This window comes from Toxotes jaculatrix, chromosome 9 (assembly GCF_017976425.1).
Source record: "Toxotes jaculatrix isolate fToxJac2 chromosome 9, fToxJac2.pri, whole genome shotgun sequence".
In the NCBI taxonomy this organism is placed as follows: Eukaryota; Metazoa; Chordata; class Actinopteri; family Toxotidae; genus Toxotes; species Toxotes jaculatrix.
The window spans coordinates 6,037,604-6,060,549 of NC_054402.1; the positions used below are offsets into that span (position 1 = coordinate 6,037,604).

The 22,946-nt window shown below is 43.0% G+C and overlaps 1 protein-coding gene across 3 annotated transcripts in view; it reads left to right on the top strand.

Annotated features, from left to right (window-relative positions):
• robo1 (roundabout, axon guidance receptor, homolog 1 (Drosophila)) overlaps positions 1–22,946 on the top strand; it is a 158,276-nt gene that overhangs the window by 131,224 nt on the left and 4,106 nt on the right. For 2 of the 3 annotated variants that reach the window (XM_041046111.1, XM_041046109.1), the window contains exons 11-27: positions 1,282–1,363; positions 1,548–1,716; positions 1,812–1,978; positions 2,086–2,207; positions 3,948–4,179; positions 5,068–5,189; positions 6,744–6,915; positions 9,021–9,221; positions 12,030–12,056; positions 13,557–13,599; positions 15,347–15,501; positions 17,544–17,930; positions 18,671–18,787; positions 19,980–20,124; positions 20,399–20,629; positions 21,439–21,932; positions 22,031–22,192. In XM_041046111.1, coding sequence (XP_040902045.1) covers positions 1,282–1,363; positions 1,548–1,716; positions 1,812–1,978; positions 2,086–2,207; positions 3,948–4,179; positions 5,068–5,189; positions 6,744–6,915; positions 9,021–9,221; positions 12,030–12,056; positions 13,557–13,599; positions 15,347–15,501; positions 17,544–17,930; positions 18,671–18,787; positions 19,980–20,124; positions 20,399–20,629; positions 21,439–21,932; positions 22,031–22,192 — 3,028 coding nt within the window. The remainder of the gene's footprint in view (positions 1–1,281; positions 1,364–1,547; positions 1,717–1,811; positions 1,979–2,085; positions 2,208–3,947; positions 4,180–5,067; positions 5,190–6,743; positions 6,916–9,020; positions 9,222–12,029; positions 12,057–13,556; positions 13,600–15,346; positions 15,502–17,543; positions 17,931–18,670; positions 18,788–19,979; positions 20,125–20,398; positions 20,630–21,438; positions 21,933–22,030; positions 22,193–22,946) is intronic. The other variant, XM_041046110.1, reaches the window with a different exon arrangement.

A 22,946-nucleotide genomic window follows, 5' to 3' on the forward strand; every position in this document is an offset into this window, starting at 1 on the left:
GTGATTGGGCTGCCAGTGTGAGGCAGGCAGGAGGGGATGCATCTGAACCCCGCTCCTGCGGTAGCCAAGTAAACTCCGCAGGCACTGTACATTAATGAACTTGTCATTTCTCCCCGACAACATTTTAATGAAGACGTTTTTGATGCGTGAGGTAATTCATTTTATTAGTGTGGCTGCGTGAGTGTTATTGTGATCAGGTTTAATACATTTTCTCACCTGCCAAACAAAGAAATACACACCTTGAAGGTCATTGACAGGACATGTTCACATTCAATTTAACTCTTGCAGTTTTTCTCTCTTTATTTACTATGTATCACCACAAACCACAACAGATTTTTTTGTCTTACCCAGAGACTTTTACATCAGTTGACAATGCACAATACACACGTTTCACAGTGTGAAAATAGTCCATATACTTTTTCCAACAGGGTTATGTTAGGTGTTTTGCTAGCCTGTTTGCTAGCCGACTATCTCAGAAACTTTTTGACCGATTTCAGTTAAAGTTGGAGGAAACTTAGGCCATGAGCCAAGAAACAATGATTTGTTTTTGGTCTGGATTCAGATTCAGGTGCTGATCCAAGAATTTTTTGAGAGAAAGTTTTTTCAGCTCTATTTTCTCATGAACTATTGCACTTTCTGTAAAAAAAAAAAAAAAATCTGGCACATATACCACATGATTGTCTTTTATTGTGTATTTTGATGCAGATCCAGATGTAATGCAGATTACATTTTTCATTATTAAAATAACAAACGTAGAGGATTGTTCCGTCTTGGTAGAGAGAGAGATGTATGAGCTCTCTGAGTGCTTTTCACTGTTATTCCAAAAGGAGCATGTACTATATCTAACATTTCTGTGCACCCCACTTTTTCCAACAAGTTCTAAAAACGTATGAATTATCGACGTTTATCCTTATAAATTCAGTGCATATTGTCACCACATTTGTTGATTGGGGCCGTGGCCTCCATGTTTAGTACTCAGGGGGATGGTAGGGAGAGAAAAAGGTCTCCAATTAGTCTATGATCCTGTGAAAACCTTTTCCATTTGACTACGAACGGTCTGTCACTTGGTCTTTCCAGCTGCTTTCCCCCAGTTTCTGCTAAGAAAAAGATGATGTTGAGATTATCAGGCAGACAGGTGCCTGCCACAGACTCCACCAGAATGTGAATACGTAGTGCAGTGGGGGTTTGGAGGGAGACAGAAGCAGGAGCAGAAGGAGGGAGAGAGACAATTACCAGTTCTGGTAGACATTTAACTAAATACTCTCCATCTTCATCCTCCAGCTTGGTGACACTGGCACCTACACCTGCATCGCCTCCACACCCAGTGGAGAGGCCTCATGGAAAGCCTATTTAGAGGTTCAAGGTAAGTCTAATCCAATGGTGTCCACTTTTGTGGTTTTTGTGCATTAGTTTTCGAACAAGTATAGTCTTTTCTTTTTCAATTGCTGGGTATAATGTTATTTATGCTTTTCGTGCCTTTTGCTTTTTGGAAAATAGCAAGAAACTACATTTATCTATTTGTTTCCCTCTCTCTGTTCTACATGTAGAGTTTGGAGTCCCAGTCCAGCCAAACAGACCTACTGACCCAAACCTGATCCCCAGTGCCCCTTCTAAACCTGAGGTCACTGATGTTACACGCACCTCCGTCACCCTTTCCTGGAAGCCAAACCTTAATGCTGGAGCCACACCCACCTCCTACATAATAGAGGCCTTCAGGTAAAACTAATCAACTTGGCCATCGATAAACTAATTATTCCATAGATTTATTTGAAACCTTTTAAACTTTAATTGTGTCTGTTGTGTGTCCACAGTCATGCATCAGGGAGCAGCTGGCAGACCTTGGCAGAGCATGTGAAAACTGAGTCATTTGTACTGAAGGGCTTGAAGCCCAGCGCAGTCTACCTCTTTTTAGTACGGGCAGCCAATGCCTATGGGCTGAGTGATCCCAGTCCTATCACTGATGCTGTGAAAACACAAGGTGAGAACAAACTGATATGAATTTCATATACAGTACAGTGGTGTTTTGGTTTTTCTCCAGTTTAAGATAAGCTCATACATTTTTGATGTCTGTGCCTCTGCATATAGATATCCCTCCCACGAGTCAGGGTGTGGACCATCGTCAGATCCAAAGGGAGCTGGAAGATGTGGTAATCCACCTGCACAACCCCACCATTCTCTCCTCCTCATCTGTAAGGGTGCAGTGGACAGTGAGTATCATTTCCTCCCTGAATGCACTATTGTCACTTTTTCTTGTCACATTCTCACACAGCTGCATTCAGATACAGATTGCCATATGGATCACTGGTGTGGCTGGTCACCAAAGCTCCAAGGTTAGTTCAGTGATATGCCTATGGTCAATTGGTCAAGCAGCTCAGCCGAGTGCTAACGTCCTAGCACCCTACAGAGGAAGGACACTGCAGAGAGCAGCCTGGAACACAATCCAAGTGTTCTTAGTATCCATCTGGCATGAGCCTGAACGGCTCGGCTGGCCAGAGACCAAAAATCTGCAGCTCTGCCCATAGTGAACCACTCAACTACCCAAAAGCTAGACAACAGAGCCCAGCCTTCTGCAATAGGCCATGTAGTGCCGTATAGCAGTGTGTGGCGTGCCAGTCTGTGCCCTCTCAGATTGAAAACACTTGATGGCTGTTAAAATAATACAAGTGAGAAGGAAGAGGCGGCCAACTCATGCTCTTAAGTGGAAATGGCTTACAGATGTTAAAATGGATAGGTGGAAGAGGAGGAAGTAGAAGTAGAACTGGGAGCTTATGTTGGCATTTCTTTGCTGGTACAAGCTGAATATGAAGTACTAATGTCCACCTGCAATAAATCTGGTTAATGTGTTTAAGATTATGAGACAATACAACTATACATTGCTGTCTACCACACATAGTGGATGTTAGCCTGGGGGATGACTCACAGAAGGGAAAGAACAGTCCGTTTTGCTTTTTGTCATAAGGCCACCCCTACATTCCCAGGTGTTATGAAGTGCCATAGTGAGTGATGAATGGGACTGAGGAAACGTGAAAAGGATAGTGACATGTCAAGACTGATTTAAAACATTACTGCCCAGTTACCCTGTCACCCTGGAATGTTCCAGAAAAACACATGACATGAGGGAGACTGACATTGTAGCTAAGCGCCACAGTTTCCTGGTTTTGTGGGGTTAAATCTATTCCCAATGTGGAGTTTCTTGGTTTTACATTTTCCTTTGTGTTGTGGTAAATGGTTGCACAGTTTTCAGGCTAATGAAGACCACCTGAGCCGGCAGCATATTTTACAGGGGAGGGATAAAGAAATCACTAAAATCTTTACAAGCCAGTGCTGCTTGCCTTCCACAGGGACTCGTAGGGATATTAGCATAATGGTTAGCGGTTATTCTTTTCTCCAACCATGCTGGGTCACAAAGCAACGTTAACTATCCCTAGATTAAACTAACAGACAAATCTCTTCTAATTACATTTATTCTCGTTATTTAGCTACATCAGATGCTGTTTAACTTGTTGTATCTTGACTTCTTGTACTCTGCATAAAGATCCATTTGTCCGTGTCTTCCTTGACTTCAGCAGTCAGTCAGTACACTGGAGAGTAGGACAGGATGAGACAGGCTGTTCTGGGAGCCTGGGCCCTATTTAACCAGCTCCAGACTTAGAGGAACCTCTGGCCAATGACCTCATACTGTGGTTTGCACAAATCACTGCTGCTCCAAATGGCGCATAGACAGTCGAAAAGAGAGATGTAGATGTGGATGGATAAACAGAGGGGTGATGTGATGAGTTAGCACCCCATTCCATCCAGCGCCTGGTGTATCAGTTGCATGAATCCATAGCTGTCCGGTGATGCTATAATCTATTACATTACTGTATCATTTTCCACTGTGATCTGAGAAGCACATAATCAAGTCAAGCTGACACTGTCTTTGTCTGTGTTCCTGTGCCATTCATTAGGTGGAGCAGCAGTCACAGTACATACAGGGCTACAAGGTGATGTACAGGCCTTCACCGGAGGGACTGCAGAGGAGCGAGTGGGCTGTGTTTGAGGTGCGCACCCCTGGGGAGGACAGCACCGTTGTGCCGCAGCTTCGGAAGGGAGTCACATATGAATTCAAAGTCCGCCCCTTCTTCAATGAATTCCAGGGAACAGACAGTGATGTCAAAATTGGCAAGACGCTGGAGGAAGGTGGGGGAATGTGAATGTGTGTGACTGTGTGCAAGTGTGCTTGCATGTGTGCATGTATGTTTTCATGTTTACACAATTTTATATGAACAGCTTGTATGTGTGAGAGCATACAACAGCTGTTCACAGCAGGCAGTGAGGGCAGGATTATGTTATATTCAAATGTGGTGTATTCAAGCATGCTAGGGTGGATGTGCCGCTCTTTAAAAGGCCCTATGGAAACCCATATACCACATTCCAATACAAGTGTTATACTAATTTTTCATAGGGTGTGGTTGTGGCACTCTCTTGAGGTTTGGTTGAAACCCAACTGCAAATTTTAATCTGTAGCAAAGTGTGTGTAGAGTGTTTACTAGAGAGTGTGCGTGTTTGTGTGCCTTACATGTGTAGGAGTGTTTTGATCTTTTTCTGCTGGATTTTCCTTTGTTCCCAATTTTGTTGATAATTGTTTTCGGAGCTCTAAACATAATGTTTGTTCTCCCGCAAGCAGAGAAAATGCTTGTTTTTATAACGCTCACTCACACGTCTTTTATGTTGCATTCATAATTATTTCAGTTTAATTACCGTTGGACCACAGGTTGGCATTCACACACCACCATACAGCCCACCATCATAACTCCCTGTCTGTTTTTGGTAAACAGTTATTTGCTTTTATTTATCCACAAAAGCACTTGTATTAAACAAACTCAGTTTTCACATAAAAGCGTCGCCATTTCGATTATTTGTCCTTTGTTCTCACCTCAGCTTCAGTCTCACACAGAGATAAAGGACAAAATCTGACAGCCAAATGGGATGAGGGCACGCAGGACGAGACTGTGTGCAGTTGTGGAAAAAAAAAAATCAGTATCATGTATGAAGGTGTGTTTTTAATCTTTTGTCTACCCCCTTCAGCCCCCAGTGCCCCTCCTCGCGAGGTTACAGTGACGGAGAGTGGGGACAATGGGACTGCTATTGTGGTCTCCTGGCAACCCCCTCCAGAAGAGGAGCAGAATGGGGTGGTCCAGGAGTACAAGGTAACAAAAAAAAAAGCCAGCAGCTACCTCAGCCTGAGCAAGTGGGACACATACTGTAGAGACATAAACGAGAAACAAACAGGAATACAAACAGAGCAGATAAGAGAGAATGGGACAATGCACCAACATAGAAAGGTAATGAATTCCTGGTTGAGGCACACCTTTGCTCCTCCTCTGTGGGCTGATACAGGCTCAGAGACAGAGGAGGAGAGGTATCAAAAAACAAGGGAGTTGGTAGAAACTCTTGTGAAACAGTGCCATCTGGTGGAAAGAGCAGACTTGCACATCTTGTTTCAAAGGTGAATTGTAGAGTAATTTTTGTGGTACTATTGATCAGTTGTTGTTTTTCTTCCAATGGTAGATTGGATTTAACTTGTTTAGCCTTGCATTACATAAGTCAGATAGTGTATCTTATTTTTACTGATATAAATGAAAATTAAATGAATTCAGCATTTAATGAGCAAAAACTTTGATATTATAGGATTTAGTATATATATCCATGCAGAGGCAGGAAATAATGTATTTTGCAGAGTGGAGAACAGCAAGTTATAGTCATGAACAAGGACATAACATGAAGGACATGAAGACACAGACCTGTATTATAATTCCAGTCATTTCTTTAGTCTGGAGCTGTGCTAATGCATCCTTAAACCTACAGCACGCCTCTTTGAGTCCCCTTCTTACTTGATAACATATGCTCTTTTTGTAATGGCCTCACTTTGGACAGCACTGTCCTCTCATTCATTATGCTCTGGAAGTCCTGTATTTTAATTGGAAATATAGGTTAGTGGTAGAAGGGAAGATGAAGCAGAGCCAGTGAAAAAGTTAAGCCACTGTTAATTTTCCAGGTAAATGTTTCTGGTGATAGAGTGATAGAGTAATTTCATGGTTTTTAAGTCCAGCCCGAGAGTGTTCCCTGCTCATTACCGAGCCCAGTCCCTTGCGGCAATTCCACTCGCCGCAATTTTTAAGATACACAGAAAATTTCAGGGCTTTGTGGGTCCATCACAGAAGTGCAAACACATGTATAGTGCACACCCAAGGAAGTGTGTATGTTAACCCTGGTTAACTGCTGGGAGGAGGTGGGGGGTAAAGAAAGCAGACTGTCAGCAGATCGGGATGTGGAGGTCTCCTGGCCTCATGCTGAGGTGAATGTATACTTCTCTTTGTGTCCCTGGCTTGAATCCGCCTGGGAGACTGCTCTACTTCCTGGGAGTGACAGCACTTAGCTTCTGCTGAAATTGGGTTATAGGGGTGATTACTGATCCCCATTTGTTTTTCATGGGCTTAAGGCTACACTGAGAGATGTTATGGCTACCTCTGCTAATACTGACCCTGTGTTGAGCACAGCCTGTAAAACATAAAGTCATGTTGTAAAATGTTTTGCTACCTCGGAGATGTAACACAATACCCACAGTGCACTAAAATGTTGGAATAGCAGTACCAACCAATTATAAAGACACAGACTGGTGGCAGCCACCAAGCTGAATGTTGTCAGGAAACCCTCATAACATTGCCTCAATCTCCACTTTCTCTTTGTCTCTGTTGCGGCAGATTTGGTGTTTGGGGAATGAGAGTAGGTACCACATCAACCGTACAGTTGATGGCTCAACCTTATCCGTGCTGATTCCCAGTCTGGCCCCAGGGATCCGCTACAGTGTGGAGGTAGCAGCCAGCACAGGAGCAGGTCCCGGGGTCAAGAGCGATATCACCTTCTTCCAGCTTGGTGAGTAAAAATAACCCTTAGTCCTCTCTCACAGGAGGTCATATAATTATTTTGTTTTTCCCCCAGTGGATACATTTTCTGTGTTATGGTGTGTATGTCCTCTGGCAATCCTTGCACACAGAATGAAGCCCAGTCATCTGACAAATAATTATGGCATTAATCCAGTCATCTAAAATTAAGAGCTTTTCAGTAATGTGACTGATTGCCAAGTAAACACACAATTATGTAATTCCTTCCTCTGCAGTAACAGGCCATGTTCAAGCCTCTGCTTGCTTTTCCTTTCATTATCAACAGCAATATTTCAAAATTGTAACTGAGGTGATTAGAGCTTTACAAACATCATCAAACTTATGATGAATTTGAATGACAGGGAACTTTTGTGGCTTTTGTGCATGCTGAAATGGCTGAAATGGATTCAGTAGCTGGCAGTATGATCAACATGTGTGATCAACAATTCCTGTGTGGCAGAGCTGTTGAGCTGGCTGCCCCACCCTGCTCCATTCTCCAGTCAAGGATGCAGTGTTTTCTGTCTACGCTTCACTTCAAACAACAAATGCAATAATGAATCCTGCACTCTGGGCTCAGGCATGACATGCTATTAATTTTAAGAGACATAGTGTAAGTTGTATTGAGGCTAGTTATTCTAATTTACTCCTTGTATTTTTTTTTTTTTTGTCCTTTTAGTCTAGACAGACAGATATTTTGAGATATTTTGTCAGTTTTTATTCCCCAAAGCTCTGAGCTGGCCTACTCAGGAGAGAGATGGAAAACACATGAATAGCAGGTTGAGGCAGAGAGAAAGAGAGAGAGAGAGAGAACTCCATCTGGTTTTAAATGTGTGATTGAGTGGGCCGGGATGGGCATGAAGAAGCATCGGCTGTGACTGATACAATTTCTCTCACTTGAAGAGTTCCTGTGGTGATTGTTGCCATGTTCCAACACTGGAGTGGAACAATGTGCCTCGGGGACCAGCGCTTCACCCAAACGCATTTGTCACACTCTGAGCTTGTATGCGTCATCCCAGCCTAGATACCTGTACAGTCCCTTGTGGGCTGCTTAGTCACATTGGCATGCTCCGTTCACTGGGCCAGACAGAGCCACAAATTGAGAAGACAGGGAAGAGAGGGGAAAGGCATTCCAATGGAGACATGGACTGGGGAACTGAGACACAGACAGACAGAAGGATATGGAGGGGGGAAAGGCAGGGAGCTGGTTCCTTTGGTGAAGTGTTTCTGCCTCTGGCTCAGAGAGTTGATGGAGAAGAGTGGCTACAACATGAAAGACTTGAGAGAAAGAGATGAAGACAAAGTAACATGAACATGAAGAAATTTCAGAATGGCAGGGGGTGGGGCATCGCAGAGAAGTCTTTCATGTATCACGCATGAGGGAAAAGCACAGAGAGAATAGACAGATGAGAAAAACAGAGCGAGAGCGGGTTGTTGTGAGCAGCCATACAGACGGTGCCTTTACAGTGAATTTCACAGTAGAAACAGCTTCAAGGCATTCACACCTCAGCTTTTCACAGATGTGCCTCAGTTTGCTAATTACTGTGGTGTCTGTATGTGTGGATGATCTCAATGGGTTTATTTATATGATTATGAAACCACCACTGCTCAGTATGAACAATGTTTCCCTGTGTTTCTTCTATCCGGTTCCATCAGGCTGGTGTGGTGCAGAAGCTCTGTTTTAAGGTCTTCAGTTTTTCTTTTGTCTGCTCACCTGCTATTGTTGACTGAGCATTGCGTTGAAAGCCGTTTGAATAATAGAGAGAAACGACTCCGTTTCCACGACCCAGCCTCATGCACACCCGCTGAGATGAAGACTCTTTTTGTGTGTGTTGAGTGAGAGGAATGTTCATAGTTATGTACTGCGCTGACTCCATTTATTTTAAATATATTTTTCCTATTTCAGACTTTTCCACTGGGTTAGAGTTTTAGGTTTAAATTTTTTTTTCCCCTCATCTCTCCCAAGCTTTTATATTCCTGACTCCCTTCATTTCACTTGTGCTATCCAATTCTTAAACACCAACTGTATCCTTTTTTTAAAATCATTTTTAACCCTGCTCTCACATCTCCTCCAATTATTCCCCACTTCCCCATCCTCAGATGCATCTGGGCGGATGACAGACACCGAGGCCCCAGAGAACCCCCTGTCCCAGCAGATCTCAGATGTGGTCAAGCAGCCAGCCTTTATAGCAGGCATAGGAGCTGCTTGCTGGATCATCCTCATGGTCTTCAGTATCTGGTTGTACAGACACCGAAAGAAAAGGAATGGCCTCTCCAGCAGCTACGCAGGCATACGCAAAGGTCAGTACATGTGTGCAACATTTATCGGGAATATCCAATGGAATTTCTGAAGTGCTTGAGGTTTGAGGTTACAAGAGGTTTTCTCACTTTCATACTGTGGCGTGGAGAAAATGAAATGCAGCATTTATTAGTGTGTTCACTTCTGTTTCAATCTAGTCCTCTCCAGCTTGTTCATCCCAAATACTGCCAACCTCCGTCACATCCTCCCTGGCACACACAAAAAGATATCTTTGTAGAGCGCTCTAGGTGAAGTCTAACCGAAAGTACTCTGCAGTAGAGTACTTTAAGATGTGATGCAAGCTCCCGCTGAGAGTGCTGCATGAAGATGTCTTTTATTTCTTTTTCATACTTCTGTCACACCGATTCTGTAAGGGTGTGTGAAGAGTGTTTTCAGTAAAGTACATTTTGAGGTTCAACAACTCCTCTTTTAGCAACTCCCTTCTGACTGTGCCGGGAAAGAGAGAATGCCTTGCCATAATCTCTCTTTATCAAGGACATACTGACATTTTCACATGCTGGAAGTACTCTTGTTGTCCTTTCAGAGAGAGACCTTTAGATATGGAGTTGAGAATTAAGCAATCCTGTTAATAGTGTTTGCTTTCCATGTTTTGAAAAGTCCAAGAATCCCTGCTCATGCATGTTTGGGCTGCATTGCAACCCTCTTAGAGTAGCTACAGCGTAACGCAGTGGGTTTTTACCTGACTTCAGTGGAAGTGACAGGGTTCATGACATGCCCAACCTCTACCCACAATAGTTAGAGTATAAAGAGAGCTATTAGCCTTTCTTTCTGAGTCTCATTTCTGTGTAGGCTGGCTTAATGTGTGGCCTTGGGCTGTGCAGCTGCTGTCTGTGAGCACTATCTGCGCCATTCCCACTTCTGGGCTCAGGTTTTACTGCTGACTAACAGGGTTAGAGGAGATCCACCTTCAACCTTGAAACACACACACACAGACAATAGACTGACCTTATTTGTAGCTAATCTGTGGCTGTCACAGAAAACACTGATTATCCATGTTCTGAATCCCCTGCACTTCTGTTAATAGTGGGAATTGTGAGTCGTGAAAGTGAGAGACACCTCAGCTACACTTTTCCTTTTGCTGTGGTCTTTTATAAACACCTTTGTAGACTATAATGATCAGAACAGTTGCTTTTTTATGTCTTAGATTACCTTGAAAACACTCTTAAAGGCCAAGATAACATTTCATTGCTACTATGGGAAGAAATGACATGCCAGTAATCTGAGATCTTCATCCAATACAACAACCTCATAAACAAAATTAAACATTGCTTGTACTCTTTTAACTTAAAAACAGAGGTCATTCAGAGGGAATGTGTTGATACAGAAGGGTAACTTCTAACGCTTCATTAGTGCAGTAATGATCTGTGGCCAGGCGGTACACGACAATACTGTGTAGGCTGAGATTACCTTCGGGCCCTGTGTGACTCTGTATGTTGATGTTTGTTCACATAAACTCAAACAGCTCTTCAGGGGCACAGTAGGCAGTCATACTCCCCCTCCTGCACCTCCTTGTGTCCCCAGACCACAAGAGGCCACGGCCTTTGTTGGAACTGGTAACTAAGAGTGTTTTGAGAAGAGTATGATTGCAACCACATGAAGCAACAATCTGCACTCAGGGTGAAAGAGGCTGAATTTGGATTGTACTGCATGGATGTCTAAGTGCTACAGTGAATGTAAGTGTTGTCTCAATAGATTACATATCTCAATTTGTCAAGTCAAAAGAAAAAAAGAAAGTCAATTAGATTTGTCGTACTGATGATTCTAATCGTACAAACCTCACGGTGCTCTGGTGTTGATAGTGCAAATTTTATAATGCCATGCTACAGGAGTCCTCAAAAAAATCTTGTTATTGAAATAATTCAAACAAATCAGTAAAAAAAAAAAAAAAAGACGTGATTGTAGCAGCCAGTACTCTACCGCTCAGTTAGAGCCTCATCTAGCCTGGGCTGAACATTTGTGACAGTCCCATGACAGAAATCTGATTTATGTATTTTAGTCACGTTTACATTTCTCACAGACTGTTTTGCCTACCAAGTGGTAGTGTCTCCACTTCAAAGGCATTCCTCAAACAGATAAAAGCCTTGCAACTTCTCGAATCTTCAGACTTCTTTGAGCATCAAGAGGACAGATTCAAACATGATAAGAAGGTTGTGGCATTTAGAGCATATTTATTGGTTCAGGTACCGTATGAATCAGTTGTTAGAGGAAATTAAAATGTGACAACAGCAGTATCTGTTTCCTCAGACGTTTCTCTGAGATGGGGTTTTTTTTAGGTTAAAGACAGGCAGCAACATTTCTAAAATGCACATATTTAAGGCAGTGGATGACTACCAACATGGCACAGTGTTGCATCAACTGCAGTGCATACTACAGCATTCTTCACTTCTTCAAAGAGGGCAACAACAAACCAAGTATATTTCATAAAAGATATCCACAGACCACAAAACACATTGCAGAATCTAAATCAACCTGGTTGATGTTTGAGTCTGAGTAACTGAAGCATGGGTGACGAGTGTTAGAGGTAGCAACAGATATCTCCCTAGTGAGTGACCCCTGTCCAGCAGGCCTCTGACAGAGTGGGCCAGGACCAAACACTCACTTTCCCCCATTCGGGATCCAGGGATGTCGGAGGGGATCAAAGAAGCATGTGAATACAGGCTGAAATACATTTTATGGATTTTTGTACTTTAACAGAAGTGATGAAGCATAGAAATTTTGTCACAGGAACTGACAGTACTTATGCACAATAATTCAACAATAATATTATTTCCTTTTTTCTGTCCCAACAGTGCCATCCTTTACTTTCACACCAACAGGTAAGCACTCAGACGTCTTTGCACTATACACAGTAAGTGGTGTCTGTGTTTGCTCATTCATGGTACTTGTGTTCTCTATGTTTTTGAAACACTTTCTTTAATGGCCTGAACAGCCATCATAGAGTGATTGACTGTAGAGATGTGTACCAGTAAAAGGAGCCAAGCATTGGCAACGCTTCTACCTAGAAATAAATGTTTCACCAAATGTTAGAGTCGTGTCAGAACATAATGCTCAAAGAGAAGCAGGCCACACTACTGAGAAGCTGTTAAAACTAGTGGTAACTTGATCAAAGAGCTGCTGGCAACCTCAGATGGGATTTAAGAGAATGACACACCACCAGCACTCCAACACACCAATTAGATAGGCGAGCAGCAGCAGAGCAAAGAAGGTTATCTGTGAACTGAAGTGACACAGCGTAAAACAGATAAAAGAAAAGCTCTCTCTGTGCCTCTCTATCGTTCTCTCTCTGAGAGTTTGTATTTACAGTCCTCTCCTCGTTTTTCTTTTACTCATGGACCCTCATCCGTCTGAAATTCTTTGTTCCCTAGAGGTGTGTCAAGGGTGTTGGCAAGGCTTAGCGCAATGGTGATTGTGAAACAGTGAATGGGTGAGGAGGAGTAAAAGTGAGAGCAGGAGAAGGAGAGCGATTGAGACAATACTGCACAGTATGTGTTTGCGGTTACACTGGCTGATCCTGTCTGTGCAGAGATTGTGCCTTAACAGTAGCAACGTTGTTTCTGTCTGCCTTGAGGCTTGCAATCAGGTAGAATAATTTTGCAGTTGCAAGTTTGTTTTGTGATCTGCCGGAAATCTTTCAGGTGAAACACACTCTTTACTTGTGTTTCTGTCTCTTTAAGAAGAAAACCCAGTGTAAAACCGGGACCTAAAAGGGAAACATGCTGATTTTAATCTAGAAACAGATTGTGATGTTTTGCATTAAAGAGAGCTAATCTAAGAGCTCCACCAGCTACATGCAGAGGGCAAAACAACACTTCCTGTTTTGAAAAAGAGACAGGGAATTGACATAGCAAAGGCCCTACCTACCCTTCTTCCACCATCTCTCCTCTCAGGGAAGTGATTGTAATTAAAGTTGGAAGTTTATCTCTCCTTCACACACCGGCAGCTTAGAGCTCCTTGAAAGAGTCCAACTTGCAGCACACGGAGCTTCAAACACACTGAACCCGAGCCAGACAACCAAAGAGCTCTGCCTCTCTGTTCTTCATAAGCCTCTTACATATCCTCCTCCTGCTCCTGTTGCTGTTTGTGTGACTCAGCCGAAATTATGCCACACACGTTCATTCACATGCCCACTTGAACTGATACAATAACACACGCACTCATAAAAAGAAGCACTCCCATCATTGCTTGCTAAGCTGACAATCCAGAATCAAATGAATAATGCTGGGCTGACCTTGTATGATAATGGCAAAGATGATAATGTGATGACAGTGGTAGCAGTAGTGAAAACGTTGGAAACTCATTATTTTGTCTCTTTTCAGTGGCATATCAGAGAGGTGGAGAAGGTGTAAGCAGCGCTGGAAGGTAAGATTCATTTTAATGCTTTTAAAAAGTGGGTATGAAAATATTTCAAATATTAAACACATTATGGGCCAATAAATGATGAATAAAATACAACAGGATGTGAAATCCTCTGAATTGATGAGTAGGGCTGAGCAGGTGTACTTTTGTTTGACAAACACTAGGGGGAGTTCTGTGCCTTTCTAAACAGTATAGAGCTGAGGAGGGGTAAGCAGGTGCATTAAGTATGATACAAACAGGAACAAAGCCCCATATAGTCTGCCAGGAGCCCATCCTGATCCCATATAGTGGAGAGCCACATCCAGCCACAAGGCTGTGCCATAGCATCACCATAAAACTTTAATGGAGACACATTCACACACACACACACAGCAGTCACAGTACTCCTTTTCATGTTGTGGAATGGTGCATTGTGCAAAACAGTGAGACTATACAGAATTAGGTTGAGCAAACACTGCACCAACTTGCTAACACTCATTTGTAGATCCACAGGATGGCATTTGGCATGTTTTCAAACAGCTGGGAGGGTTTGAAAATTTTACACACACACAAAAAAGAGGAAATATATATTCATTTATTGTCCTTCTTTTATTAAGAGTACAAAATATACACAATACTGAACCTTAAGTGCATGTGTGTGTTGTTCATGTGTTAATGAATACTTAGCTTGGAGCCATCAGCAGTAAATCCATATTCATTATATTATCCAGTTCTATGATTGAATCCCATATGCAGCATGGCTGTGTCAGCTCTGCACAAAGACAATGGCCATTCAATATCAACATACAACTGCCGTGGTGATTGAGGAGCTATTGTGAGATTGTATTTGGCTGTACAAGACAAATGTGTTCATTACCCAAAATGAATCCAAGAAATTAGTCATTTGAGTGGGAATGAGGAAATGTAATTCAATGCTAATTCAGTGTTGGGATATGCAAGCTGGGAGTTATTCTGTGGAGATTTGAACAGTGAAACAATATATGGCCCTGCTAGAGTAGCCTGCATTTTCTTTGTATGTTAGATTGATTCATTTCATGACCAATAGGAGGCTATTTATTCTCAGCTCTTTTACCTCTCAGTGTTTGGCCTGAGGTCAGGTTGTACAGTAGAATCTTGTTGTACAAGTGATCTTGTATTGTATTGGGATTAAAGCCAAAGAAACGGGAGCAAGACATGGAGACAATGGAGATGGATGGCCAGGCGATGATTTGAGAGACTGGTCCGCATGGGTTTCTCCTCTGGTGCTTGAGTTTCTCTTCTTTCCTTCTGTACAGCTAAAAAAAAAACTTTTTAAATGATAGAGATGTTGTGTGACACCATGGAATCTACTCTGGGAGCGTTTGTGGTTCACTGACTGTTCAGGACGCGCATTTCGCAACATTGGGAGTGAATTTTATCTGGCTGTCTAATCCAGGCGCATCGCTAATGCTCACGAGGGCTCAGGGAAAGTGTCATTGGCTGTGGGCAAGTCAAGCACACACAATCTATTTAGCTGGGCTTTTTTCTAATGTGCTCCCTGGGCCTGTGTGTGTGCCTGTGTGTATGTCTTTGTGACCAAAAGGCAAAAAGTACTAAAGCCGGATTTCTAGTTTTTCTATTCTCAGCTGCTGGATAAATAAACTCCACATAATCTTCTCTTTCAAATATTGTGTAACTGTGGGTGTTTCAGTTCATTCACATAAATGTCACTGTGGTGTTGGCTTAGTCTCTTACTATTGTTAACAATTTGGTCCCATTTTTTTTTTTACAGGCCTGGTTTGCTTAACATTGGGGAATCTGCCACTCAGCCCTGGCTTGCTGACACATGGCCCAACTCCTGCTCCAACCACAACGACTGCAGCATCAACTGCTGCACTGCAGGCAATGGCAACAGCGACAGCAACTTGGCAACATACAGCCGACCAGGTATGTAGAGTCAACCCTGCCATACGTAGGTAACAACCAAAATAAACACTCCCCTCAAAGGCAATGATGCAGTCCTTGACAAAATAACTGTGGAGATAAGAAATGTAGGCGCTGAGGGAATCTGCAGTGCAGGAGGAAGTAAAATCTGATATCTGGGTTAGCTCCCTGGAGAGTTGTTCTGTGTATCTCTCCTTTCTGTAGGTCTCCAAGAGAAAAACCTGGAGAAATATTAGGATTAAGAGTGGCTGTGTGCTTGTGTGTTTGATTTATCTGAGGTTAAAGTAGAGCTGTTTTAGGCAGGAAATAAAAGGAGCACACTGAGAGGGGCTTATGGCTCTACTCTGTTGCTAATCGAATTGCTCTGCTGATTTCCATACTGTTGTTATAGCCGGTAATGCAATTTCCCCTAAGTGCTCAGTTATTTAAGAAATGTGCAGCGGGCGAAGAGGTCAAGGCTGGACTGCAGACGGTGGCCAGAAGCAGAGGTAGAAAGAGAGAATGATAGAGAGTGAGAGAGAAAGAAAGAGAGAGAGAGGGGTGCACCTGGAAAACCAGATGCAAGGGAGAGGAAAGGAGTGATGAAGAATAAGTATATGCTAAAACATACACAGAGATGCATGGCTGAAGATAGAGAGCGTGAATGAGATGAGGTAAAGTAGGGTAGGTGGAGAGGGGGGAAAAAAGAGACATAAGGAACACCACCAGGTGGCCTTTTAGTTTATTCAGCACCACTACATTTGTCAACAAAAGGAAGCACATTTGGCCTCAAAATCACATACACTACTGCTATACAATATACACTACTGTGTATGTGCACACACTCAGTCGCAAAGTGACCTATCTGAAAAGAGAACAGAGTAAAACTTGCAGCCAAAAACTTCAGCTTGGATGACACAGGACGTAATGTTATTAATTTTCAGCCCAGACCCAAGTCTTAAAAAACCCTATCCTCGGAAACTTGGACTGCAATGAAATGCTTTATGTTCTAAATTATGCACTATGGGACTATGCCTTTAAGGGCAGCCCATAATTCCTATCCAGCTGTTCAACCTAATATCCATCCAGCCATTCAATAGTTTCTCCTTACTTCAAACCTTTCCCAATGAGGATTAATAATTCATTTTGTAGACTTAATAGTCATCAAGTTCAGTTTTTTCTTTGTGCTAATCACCCTTCGGAGGCTGAAGTGTTTAACTCTACCTTAACATGGTGTGAGATGTTTAACAGGGAATAACAGGCTAAAGGCAGCCCTCACTTCTCGCATGACACCCCGCTGTATGACACTAAGGAGCTTGCCAGTCGCATGCTTTGTGTGTGTGCCAAACCTAAACTCTGTGAACATTAAGAGGATCACTGACTAGGTGACAGAGCAAAGAAATAGGAGTTAATGTCCCTTTATCTCAGCCATAGGGGCGCTTTCACAGATCAGCCATTGAAGTGTCGAGCTGTTCTGTGCAGCTGAAATGTGAGGCGCATGGCACGAGCAGCGTGCACCTATGGCCGTCCTTGGTATTTACCGCAAGGCTGGCTCTCAGATCTGCTGGAGGATTTGAATATTTTATGAGCCAGGGAAAATTGGATCCGTCAGTGGAGCTGTGCTTTTACTGCGTGCCTCATTCCAGGTCTTTGATACAGACATGTCTCTCTGTCCCTCTCAATGAGAAAAGACGCTCCCACCGTCAGATGGAAAAGAACAGAGATGACACCCACATTGAGTCATGGGTGAGACTGAGAAGAGACTGAGCAAGAAAGGTGTAATACCACCTGTGTCACTCTCCTAAAGTAGACCATCATTTGGCAAACAAAACAGACTTTAAATGGAAATAGCGATTTCTCTCCAGTGGGCACAGTGATCTTTCAAAAGCTTGAAATGAATATGTAAATGTTTCTTGCTTTCCTTCAATAAATATTTTCAGCTCTGTGGTAGATCAGATGGTGCCCTATTGTTTATTGTGCCCTAAGATTTTACCAAACTGGCATACTGCTGCAAAGCTGATCAGCAGTAGACGAGATTCACTAAATACCCTCCTCATGTTCTCCAGCCGACTGCATCGCCAATTATAACAACCAGATGGAAAACAAGCAGACCAACCTCATGGTGCCAGAGTCAGGAGTCTATGGAGATGTAGACCTGTCCAACAAGATCAATGAGATGAAGACCTTCAACAGCCCCAACCTGAAAGATGGACGCTTTGTGGGTCCCGGAGGCCAGCCAACACCTTACGCCACCACCCAGCTCATCCAGTCCTCCATTATGGGCAATAATATGAACTCAGACAGAGGAACCGGAGGGAGTGGAGGTGGACCCGGGGGTGGAGGGGAGGTGAATGAGAAACACTGCTGGAAGCCCACCTCAGTGCAGCAGCAGAAGCAGGAAATGGGCTCCCAGCTGCAGTACATCATCATGGAGCAAAACAAGCTGAACAAGGGTGAGTGTGTGGAATACTCAGCAGCCATGGTTAAAGAGGTCAACTCCGAGCCATGATCTTCCTCCATTCGATTTTTCCTCTGTCCTCTGCTTTCCCGGCTCTTTCAGCCTCACCGTGGAAGCCTGTAGAAGAGTTTCATGCTCATCTTTTCCTAGGTTCTGTCAACGTAGGCGTCATCACTCCTTCTTCCTGCCTGTCTGTATGGCATTTCATGTAACCCCTCATCACCCTTCACGCAGTCATGTAGAAACTTTGCCGCTAAATGAGAGCCATGCTTGAATTGCTGTCATTGTGCAGTATCTGGGTTGCCTTTTTTGTGATGAAGGCAGGTGTGAGGGTTTATCTTTGGTGTCAGATTTCCAAAGGGAAGACAAAGATAATTCTTGGATCTTTAGATGCTTTGAACAAAGCTATCATCACCTTGTAGGACCTGCAGAAAGGAAACACATCTGGTGTGATAGTTTTGAGATTTTTGTGCAGATGTTGCATGTGTTCACATACTCACCTGAAAATTATAAAGCATGAATTGCATGGCCCTTGTCATGTGTAACACTAAACACTGTAATGTCATTTCATGATATACATAGTTTCATGTTTCCACTGTGGTTTTGTTCAGTCAAATGTGGTTCTTCTTTTCCTTGTTCATTAGGAAGTGGTTGCTTTGCTTGAATGTTTTTGAGTTTGCAAGATGTCTGCCAGGTGCCACACTAACCATATGACTCCATTCTTCCCACCATCAGACCGCTACAGAGGGGGTGACAGCCCTATGCCGGCCACCATCCCCTACAACCAGACCCATGACAGTCACACTGGGGGCTCCTATAACAGCTCTGACCGAGGCAGCAGTAGTACATCTGGTAAGTGGACTGGGGCATAAAGGAAAACAACACTAACTGTGGGAAAGACAGAGATTAAAAAAAAACATATCTGAAGAGTCTCTCTCCCTCTTAGAGTTCTGAGGAGTTTTATTCTTAATTTATTCTTTTTTTCCCCACTCTTTTTAATTTAACTGACAATGTATTTTCCCAGCTTATTATTGTTGTGAACTATATAATCACATATACCCCCCAGCTCCATTTGAAAATCCAGATTTTCCTCAAAAGCAATAAATCACTTTGAGACGCAAATAATGCTTGCTTTAAAATGGTAATTTGATTAATTTCCATGTCAGCCCGTTTCGAAGAGAAACTGAAAGGGAGATGCCTTCAGAAAGTGGAAAATTGCTGAATAAAAAGAGAAGAGGAAACTGACAACAATGCCTTCAAACAAAAGCATGAGCACCATGCTAGGCATTTGCTTGTGTCTTTTGTTTTCTGGGTGCAATGTCATCCAAGGGATGTTTAAAGCAAATTAGATAAGAGAACCCTTTTATTTATTAATTCTGTTGTTTGTTTTGTTTTCCTGCTTTTTATTTTATTTCTCTGTTTGTCCTTGCTTATTTTGCATTGCTTCCATTAATTGGCTTTACTTTAATTCCAGTATGGAGCAGCCTAATTTCATCAGGGCCTCAATGTCTGTCTGTGGACAAGGACAAATGATAACACATTGCAGACGGCATGCAACACTGCCACCTTAATGCCATGTATCCATTCTGATATTGCGTTTGAAGTTCAAGCCATTAAGGAGAAGCCTTTAGTGCTCGCTGCACCTCACAGCTCATTGGTTCACAATTCTAATAGTTTGGTATTAATTGGATCCTTTTCTGCCGTTTTCTTCCACCTTTTCTCGTGATACTGGTTAATACCACTCTATGAAAATTATTGTGTTTTACAGTATTTTCCAGCATTTGATAACTTAGAGGTTTATGTGCACACTTGCAGAATGTAGAGGGTAGCTTTAGCCTTTGCACTCTTACGTGTAAAATGATCCTTTGTCAGTCAGTCTTGCTAATGCATTTTATCTGCTGTCATATCCTTGCTCATTAACTTGAGATTTCATCGACATTAATAATTGATGTGTTTTTCAGAGACAGAGAGAATATAAGTATGTATGTCTGCAGGTGTCTTGTGACTGATGGATTGCTTTTTTTTTCCCCATTTTTTTGAGCAGGGAGTCAGGGTCAAAAGAAGGGAATGCGCACCCCCAAACTACCCAAACAGAGCACAATGAATTGGGCTGACCTGCTGCCCCCGCCCCCTGCAAACCCGCCCCCGAGTCGGAACGCAGAGGAGTACTCTCTATCAATGGAAGAAAGGTCTGCGCAGACAAAAGGACACAGACAATCTGACAGGCACACATTGTTTTTAAATACTAGTTCAATCTTCCTGCTTTTCTCCTGTTTCTTACATCCATTTCAAGTATTTGCCCCAAGGGTTTTCTATCCATTAGTGCTAGGTTCATGTCAAACCTTGATAGAAGCCTGTCATGAATATTAAGTGCATGTTTTTCTGGCTTCAATATATAAACATTCATGTTTTCAGTGAGTGATATGTAGGTAGGTAACAAGGCTTGTTTCTCTCTGTTGGCAGCTGTGACCCAGACATGCAGTGCCCCATGCCCCCCTCTCACATGTACCTGCAGCCTGATGAGCTGGAGGAGGAAGAGGAGATGGAGAGGGGGCCCACTCCTCCCATCCGTGGGGCAGCGTCTTCCCCTGCTGCTGTATCTTACAGTCACCAATCCACAGCCACTCTCACCCCCTCACCCCAGGAAGAGATGCAGCCGATGCTCCAGGATGCACCTGACAGCCATGAACGCAGGTACAGCTGCAAGATGTTAAACGGCCGACTAGAGTATAACAAGTAACAAAAGAAGAGTGGTCAGTCTGTATAAATGTGCTCAGGATATCTTTTCTTTAAATCCTTAAAGAGAAACATAATCTCCAAAGTACTTGAAATTCATAAACGTTTTCTATGTTTTAGTCCATTAATTCCAAATTCTGTATATTCTGCTGGCCATTTTTCAAGCATAAAAGCATATCTTCGTTTTTAGATTGATTTGTTACCTCCCAGGGAGCCATTTGTTTCAGTTCATTTCAGTACAGCATAAAAATCAACTTGCAGCAATTTGAAAGTTGTTTGAAATAAGTAATACATCACGGTCTAAATTTAGTGCATTTTTTTTTTTTTTTGTCAGACCTATTATTATTGTGTGACAGTGGCTGTGAGCAGGAGCTGTTTTGAAAAACTCATCCTGTCGGTGCATAAGGAAAACAGGATCATCATAAATTTAGGAGCAAACTGCCAAAAGAAGCCATTTCAAAATCAGAAACTATCAAATCAATAACAGTACTGACATTTCTGTTTTCTTATTGCTTATTTTCTGGCTCCAATTTGACGATAACATAGTTGTAGTCTCTGCAGTCTTGAATATAATGTGCTTTGATGTACCTCAGAAAACCATTAGCCCTAATGCAAAGTACACATGGTGTAGTTTGGCTAAAACATGCAAAATCTGCAGTATGATCCCATGATTACAGGCAGGTTAATTTTACTGTCTGTGTGTAATTTGTCCAAAATATTCTACATTTGATGGGATTCTGATACCATGCGTTTCTCACTTTTTGCAGACGCCATGCTGTGAGCCCCCCACCCCCACCGAGGCCCCTCTCTCCCTCACACACATATGGGTACATCACCAGCCCGTTGGCCTTGGACACTGACGGTATGGAGGAGGAGGATATATTGGAGGAAGAGGAGGAGGGTGACGAGACAGATGCAGAGGTGGCCAAGATGCACTACCACCACACCCACCCCCACACACACCCTCACCATCCTCAGATGCATCCGCGAAGGTTGCTGCTACGAGGGCTTGAACAGACCCCTGCGTCCAGCATGGGTGACTTGGAAAGCTCAGTGACTGGCTCCATGATCAACGGATGGGGGTCGGCTTCTGAAGAGGATAATGTCTCTTCAGGGAGGTCCAGTGCAGTCAGCTCATCAGATGGATCCTTCTTCACTGATGCCGACTTTGCTCAAGCGGTTGCTGCAGCTGCAGAGTATTCAGGCCTCAGGGTGGCCAAGTACCCCAATACACAGGGCCAGGAAGTGGGAGGAGCTTCAGGTAGGTTTAATCAAGTTGACCACATCCACAAGAAATGTTATTGCAAGAATTTTGAGAAAAGGGAAAAAGCCAACTATTCTTATGTCTTTTTTTCTTAGCACGGAAATACCAAATAAATCCATCAGGCCACCGTCCTGGCAGCCCAGTGTCTACAGACAGTAACATGAGCATGGCAGCTGTACACAGGAGGCCTCCTAAAAAGCAGAAACAGCATCCTGCAGGCCATCCAGGGAACCAGCGGCGTGAAGCATATAATGAAGGTACATATATGATTGCATATATGTATGCATTCAAAAGAATTTCATACAAGTTTCAATTCCTGTAAAAATCATGCTAGCTCAATATGCATGTTGCTTGGTATAAACTTTTCTTATTATACTATGTGCGATAGACAAAAAAAAAAGTATCTTAGAAACTCAGTAGTCAGGTATGTAAACGATTGTATAAGACATTAATGACTTAATCCAGCCAACACAAAGAGAGGAAGACATGTAGCAGCACTAGTGGGTCAGCTGTATCCCTCAACCACACAGATGGCCAGTTTGTGTCAATGGCTTTCCCTCTAGTCCCTCTACAGATATGGAAGTGCAGTTTACTGTAATGTAGTGTCCATAAATGACTGAGAGTGGGTGTGCCATGAGCCAGAGTTTTAATCATCCTCTTCCATGTGTTTTATGCGCATGCATACATGGCATCACTCCTAATCTGTGGCGGTGCAGAACAGATCGGGCGAGTTGTGGGCTAGAGGCCAGGGCCATGGTGGGCAGCAATGGAGGGGGTTGTCTCAGGGGAGCTCTGCTCAGCTTGGCTATGCTGACACTGGGATGTCTCTCCACTCTAGCCACTAATGAAATTGATCCAGGTGCTCTGGCTCATACTGAAGTACCACCTTTCACTCAGCAGGGGCTGAACATAAACAAAACAGGGGCTAAATACCAGAGCAGCTGTACACAGAAAGAAAAGCTCTGGCCTTGCTAAGTAAATGAGCATTTGACTTTTTACAGCAATGTTCTT